Here is a 7,239-nt window from a genome sequence, read left to right as displayed (position 1 = left end):
CCCCCATTTGGGGGTTTTCTTGGCAAAGACACTAGAACAGTTTGCCATTACCTTCTCCAGCTCATTTTACAGATGAGGAAAATGAGGCAAACATGATTAAGTGACCTGCCCAGGATCTCACAGCTACTCAGTGTCTGAGGCCAGATTTGAGCCTTCCTGAATCCAGGCCTAGCTCTCTAGGCACTGTGGTGCCCCCTCGCTGTCCTATACATATGCACCCTAGGCATTTGTACTCCCTACACATGTGCCCTTCCACATGTGCCCTGGCTCTCTATATGTGCACCCTGCCATGTGCTCCCCATGAATGCACTTCTCCACACTCAGCCCCAAGTGTGTCCCCTCCTCCCTGTCAACTCTGTGTGTATTTGTGGGACAGTGAGCCCCAGATTTATGAAGAATGCTTACTTGTTACTGTTCTCACCATGTCATTTCATTAATGCTTTTGCTCTGAACTAAGTCTTACTAAGAAAAGCAAACATGTCAGGGTGGGGAGGGGAGAGAATTACGGTTTGGAATGAACATGGATCCACAGAGGACCCTGGACGAGCCTGGATGAGCCTGGACGAGCAGTCTCTGAGGGGAGGGACCTGTCATGGGAGTTGGGGGACTTCACAATTTCTGAGCAACTTGCACAGAAGATAAGGGGCAAAACTAGGAAGGTGATTCACAGACTGTTAGACCTGAAAGAGACCCTATGACTTCTACAAAATCACAAAGCTAGGTTCTGAGCTGGGCCCCCCATCTCCTGGTCTATGATCATCAGCACAGCAGCTGTGCAGATAAGGAATGGGGGGGGGTCTCCTGCTACTTGACAAGTACTCAAGGACCCCCATGCCTCATGTAACCCCCTTTTACCGACACTCTCTTTTCTTCCATTAAGTAAAATGGCAACTTGATGTCGTCCAGTCATTTCAGTCACGTCTGACTCTTCATGACCCCATCTGGGGTTTTCTTAGCAAAGATGCTGGAGTGATTTGCCATTTTACAGATGAAGAAAATGAGGCAAACAGGGCTAAGTGACTTGCCCAAGGTCACACAGCTAGTCAGTATCTAAGGCCAGATCTGAACTCAGATCTTCCTGACTCCAGGCTCAGCACTCTGTTCACTGTGCCACTTAGCTGCCTCCAGAATGATAACTACTACTTCTTAATGGCAAAAGGTGTTTCTCAAATGAACAGATCCTACTTTCCCTCTATAAAGTAACACAAAACACTTCTAAGCACACAGGGTATAGAGGAGAACCAAAGACAAGCTGTAAGCTACAACATTATAGTGTGGCCTAGACTGTCTGGATAGGAGACTTCCAAGGAAAATTCAATTGCATCGCCTGTACTTGAATTGCAACAAGTTGGAAGTTGCCCCAAAGCACGTGTGATTTAAAAAAACTGTCAATTACCTCAGACCATAGACAGGCCACAGACAGAATCCAAGTGTTTACTGACTGAAGACCAGAGATCCCACCTGCATTATGTTAGGCATTAGGCAATGTGATACAATGAGGAAAACAGGGGATATGTAGCCAAAGGATGGGGGTCTGAATCCCGACTCTGCTACCTATTACTACCTATGTGACCTTGGGCAAGTCAAGTCAACAAGCATTTATTAAACATCTGCACCATTCCAAAGCACTGAAAATATAAATACAAGCAGAAAGAAAATCAGTTAAGAAAGGCAAGTCATTCAATTTCTCTGGCTCATTTCCCTCATTTGTAAAAAAGAGGGAATTGGATGATAATGGCCTTCAAGATCCTTCCCAGTTCTAAATCTGTGACCTATCAAGCATTTAAGGTACACCAGGTATTACTTCATTCAACAACTACCTGAGGGAGATGGAAGATGGAAGACAATTTCTAAATGATCCCAACTCTCCCTGATCATTTCATTTAAATTATTTTATTAGGATACTCGGTTTTTAATTTTTTAGATAATCTCCTATTCATGTCATTATTTTTAAGCCCTAAAATTTAAAAGCATCTGCTAATTTGTTAAGAAAAGGAAAACATATAATTCAAGCTAATTATACTGAAAACTCACTTTACTCCGTACGATGAAACTTTAAATAGAATAGGTCACTCAGGGGTTTGTAAACCCTGAATTACTGATATTTAGATACTAAATTTCATCACCAACAAAGTCACCAAGACATCCCAGCATGGTGAAGGGGCTTCCCTCATCACATCTCCTCTCTTTAACCCTCTCAGTTAGGATTTATGAGAGGACAAGAACAAGAGTCACAAGAAGAAAATAAATCACCTATGAGAAAATACCACCCCTGGGTGATACTAAGGGGTTCTGAGATGGAAAGAGACTGGTCCCTATTTTCTCAGTAAAGTCAGATGTGAGCTGGTCAGCTGGGAGGGTGAAGGTAGAGAGGTGTGGGAAGCCTAAGGAGAGGTTTGGAATAGCTGCTGTGGGGAGTAACAGAGAATCAGTCTAATAATATAATTACTCTTTCACTCATAAAATGGAAATTCTACCACTGGTGACCGACCCATACCACAGAGAAGTGAATGGACCTCACGGGAAGTTTTGAAACAAATTTTTCAATAATCCCATATTAAAAAACACCACCACCACCATGGCTATAGAAAATACTCAAAACTCATTTATTTGCCATAAGAAGGTGATATCACAAGTACTAACCTCTGAAAAGGAAAAAAGAAAAGTCTCTGCCTTGAGGTTTAAAAATATCCAAAAACCCAAGACAGCTTCATTTCTGCCTTGCTGTTCATTTCTCTGACCAACAAATGGAATTCACCTCTGCTGTAGGTGGATCCATACTTCCATGTTAATTTTGAACCATATTTTTCCATGAACACTGTAATTATTGAACACAAGATAATGCCATGGTCTTCATACATTTGAGTGATAGCGATCTCGGTTCTGAAAGTCTCGATGGGCATGCTTCGCATCACTCTTGCTGTGTGGTATCCTTCCAAAAGGCTCATGGTCATTAAAGCAGGATTCAAAAACTTCATCAACAGCCTTCTGAGCATCTTCTTTACTAACTTTTCTAACAGCCAGAATGGAACGAAGGGCTCTGTCTCGAACACAAGTCTAAGGAGAACAAGAAAGCTTACTCAGAAAACAAAGTAGCATTTTATACAAAGCAGTTCAAAAGAAGTATTCTCCTGAGAGATGTCATAAAGGAGGGGGAGAAAACAAAAAAAAGACCCTTTAAAAAAATTTCCAGGGTATTTTTAAGCTAGCCCCAAATTATTCAAGCATCAATAAAAACTCCTTCATTTAGAACTCATTTTTTTTTCTTATCACTCGGAGAGGCAGCATGACAGAGTGGACAGAGAACATCTTGCATAACCAAGAGTCAAGTCTTGCTCTGATGGTTGTGGGGCCCTGGACAAGTCAACTTAACCCCTGGGTAACTTTCATAAGACCATATATTACAGAGCAGAGTAGGTGCTGATGTGCACTGGAGGAGGGAGTCTCCTCACCCTAAAGTTCCCAATCTCAAAGATACCACAGATTCAGTCCCTACCAATACATTTTTTTTTTTTTGCCTTTTGGAGGGTAATTGGGGTTAAGTAACTTGCCCAAGGTTACACAGCTAGTTTTTTTGTGTGGGTGTTAAGTGTCTGAGGATGGAACCAAACTCAGGTCCTCCTGACTCCAGGGCCGACACTTTTACTTACTGCGCCACCTAGCCGCCTCTATCTACCAATACATTTTTACTCGCAGGCACCAAAACGCACACTGCTAAAAAGTTCCAGCTAAAATGTTCATTTTGCAAACAATGCACAGAAAATCTAGAGTAAACTCCTTTTAGCACTTTTCACAAAACAAACAGGTGAACATCATATAAAGCAACTTCTACCCCCAGGGCTCTCTTCCTTAATTCTTTTACTGACCACTATCAGTTTTTTCTCAGATTTTTTTGTGCTTAAAGTCAACAGGAAATCATGTCCATACACACAGAAAAGATGACATTTTCCTATCTTTTTAAAAAAAGAATTTAAAAAAACCATTATACAAACAGAATATTCTTTGTCTAGGCATAAAAACTCTTGTGTTCTTATTCAAACTATCCATCTAACAGCAAATCTTTCTTAAAAAGTAGTAGACAAAAAGGTTTCAGGCCTCATCAGTTTTGAGCCTTTTGCATAGTTCTACCATTCCAATTCTTGGTGAGTTTTTAAAGATTTCTAACCCATTTCAGAGATTAACATTTTTCCCCCAATCCAACAGGTCCCTCAGATAGCTACCATTTGACCTTGATGTGATAAATCATCTTGTTTCTCCTCATCCTGTTTGGTAAGTTCAGGTAGAAAAAGACGAGGACAAGTCATTCTGTCATTCTCTTATATACTTAATATTCTGTGTATTACTGAGCAAGTCGACACAAAGATATTTTTATAAAAACAAAGTATCGAACTGTAAAATGGGCCCATCTCTTGCAAACTCACTAGAAACCATTTTTGGAGAAGGTTTAGTGGCTGGCTGGATGACAGGGAAGATATACACAGTGTTCCAAAAGTCTTGGTGCAGTTTGGAGGCTTGATAGCTTAAACTTTTGGGGGGCCTGAACACTCTTATACTGTCCCAACATAGATTAATTTCTTTTGCGGGGTTTTTCTATTTTGAAAGATTTTCCTTCCAGTGTGGAGAATGTGAGAATTCAGTCATGCAACAGCCATTAAAAATGGATGCATCCATGGGCAACTGTAACTAACCACAGCTCTGTGTGGGACAGCTCTGGGGGAGGTTCCAGTGCGGCTGACCTGTTGGATGATCAACTATTTGTGAAGGATAGGAAGCTTCAGACCTCTGAATATTATCTTTCTAGGAGTTGTCAGGAGCTTATTTTCGCAACCTTTCTGTAACACGTTGTACAGTTTCTATCATTCCCCTGTATGATCAATTAATCTAGTAGGCACTGTGCTCACTGGAATCTGCATTAACACTTAGTCTGCGATCCTGAAGGATAACCTTTTCCCAATTCCTGATGGCAAGAACCTATACTGTATTATATTATCCCATCCTTCTCATTTTGGGGAAGGCAAAGGGCAGAAATGGGTTTCCCTCTGTCACTCACACTGGGAGTGCAGCCGCCACTTGTGGGCTTGATCCCACCACGCATTTGCACGGGAGCTTTGCCCTGTTCCATTTCCAACTTGGGTCAGCTCGCCCCTGTTTAAGCAGCCTGAAGTTCCACTACTCCCTGGCGGTGGGACCTACAACGTTTTCCCAAACTTTCTTATTCTCCAGTGGTATCCATTTTCCCACGACCACACACACCGAGCTCCGTGGAACTCCCCAAAATGGTGTTAGATGTAGTGCGGTCCCCTGATCAGCTTACCTATGGCAGCTCAGAACTCCCACACTCAGCTATCACTAGCCTTCCCCTCCTGGGCAGCAGGGAGGCTGCTTCATGCTTCACCTTTTTTATTAGTTCTTTTGTTGTTGTTATTATTATTATATTCACAACATGATAAACTGACAACATCATGCCCTGTGTCTCTCAACATTAGGTTAATACACAGTTTGATATCTACTACTTATCTGAGTAGCCTCAGTTCCAATTCAATTGCCCCAGACAAAGAATGCCACACTGATAACACAAGTTGTATCTTCCCCATAACAACAAACACTTTAAATCATATTTCCAGCTTTCTTCTGGATTTACCTATAGACAGCTCCCCATTGAAATAAATATGACTGTGTGGACTTAAATTTATGCGTAGATTACTTGATTTTAATATTATAAGTCACAATAATTGACAAAGAACTAAAAACAAAGTAAAGAGCCATCAAGTGAAGAATGACTGAACAAACTGTGGCATAAGAATCTAACAGAATACTACTGTCCTCAATAAACCACGGGGTGGAGCCAAGATGGTGGCGTAGAAGTGGTAAAACTCCGTATGCCCCCTCCCTAACCACCTCAAATACCTATAAAAATGACTCTAAACAAACTTTAGGGCTACAGAAGTGACACCAAAAAAGTGACAGGGAGAAACAAACCTGCTCAAGACAGCCCGGCAGGCTGACAGGAAGGGTCCATCTCAGTACACTGGATGCAGAACCTAGTCCCATGTGAGTCCATGGTTTTAGCCTCCGGGCAGTCATGACCAGCCCCCTCTGGAGGGACTTCGGGAGAGTGGGTCACAAGCAGCTGTGGCAGTTTCCAGAATTATCAACCCATAAATGCCAAAGACAAAGTGAGAGTTCAGGGTGGACTATGTGGGAACACGGGGTCCGGGAGTGTGGTCCAGCCTCTGCCCCCTGGAGGGAGAAGCAGCTGAGGAACAGCAGCTGCCGCCACATGGCTGCTTCAGAGCTCCTGGCCTGCAGATTGTAGGGGGACCAAGAGACCAGTTTGAGGGGTAATCGCTATTGCTTTAACCTGCTTGGATCTGGATTTCTGTCTAGGGTGGAAGTCCTGGAATGCATGACCAGAGTGCCAGAGCCAGTGGAGGCTTCTGAGAGGGCACCCAACTAATAGCTCCAGCAGCTGCAAAAAGCCCAGCAATTTGGGACAAAGCTCTCCTCTCTGGAAGCAGAGTTCTACTGTGGCAAAAAGCTCAAAAGTCAAGTAATTGAGTGGAAACATGAGCAAGCAAAGCAAGAACAGCAATCTGACTTTGGATTCCTTTTTTGGAGACAAAAAGGATCAAAGCATAGAACAGGAGGAAGAAAACAAAGTCAGAACTCCTGCACCAAAACCTTCCAAGAAAAATATGAACTAGTTACAGGCCATAGAGGAGCTTAAAAAAGATTCTGAAAACCAAATAAGAGAAGTGGAGGAAAATTTGGGAAGAGAAATGAGAATGATGCAAGAAAATCATGAAAAGAGATTCAACAACCTGACTGAAGAAAGTAACACCTTAAAAAATAGACTAACTCAAATGACAAAAGAGGCTTCAAAAAGCCAATGAGGAGGGGTGGCTAGGTGGTGCAGTGAATTGAGCACCGGCCCTCGAGTCAGGGGGACCCGAGTTCAAATCCAGCATCAGACACAACTCAAAAACTAGCCGTGTGACCTTGGGCAAATCACTTAACCCCAACTGCCCTCCAAAAAGCAAAAAAAAAAAAAAAAATACTATTTGGGGTGGCTAGATGGCACAGTGAATAGAGTACCAGCCTTGGAGTCAGGAGGACCTAGGTTCAAGTCCAGCCTCAGACACTTAACACAAAAATTAGCCATATGACCTTGAGCAAATCACTTAAACCCAACTGTAAGGGTTATGGGATTTAAAGATCTTCCATGCCCCATGGACGTGC

General features: G+C 42.6%; 1 protein-coding gene across 1 annotated transcript in view; it reads right to left on the bottom strand.

The window, feature by feature from the left end:
• Positions 1–2,583: 2,583 nt before the first annotated feature.
• ATP23 (ATP23 metallopeptidase and ATP synthase assembly factor homolog) overlaps positions 2,584–7,239 on the bottom strand; it is a 31,304-nt gene continuing 26,648 nt past the window's right edge. The window contains exon 6 of the mRNA XM_069080545.1: positions 2,584–3,057. Coding sequence (XP_068936646.1) covers positions 2,854–3,057 — 204 coding nt within the window. The 3' untranslated portion in view covers positions 2,584–2,853. The remainder of the gene's footprint in view (positions 3,058–7,239) is intronic.

Source organism: Petaurus breviceps, unplaced genomic scaffold, assembly GCF_028583685.1.
Source record: "Petaurus breviceps papuanus isolate PSGF00001 unplaced genomic scaffold, PetGlider_PUasm1.0 154, whole genome shotgun sequence".
NCBI lineage: Eukaryota > Metazoa > Chordata > Mammalia > Diprotodontia > Petauridae > Petaurus > Petaurus breviceps.
Note: the sequence above shows the minus strand (reverse complement) of the source record. Positions and strands in the feature narration are given on the sequence as shown.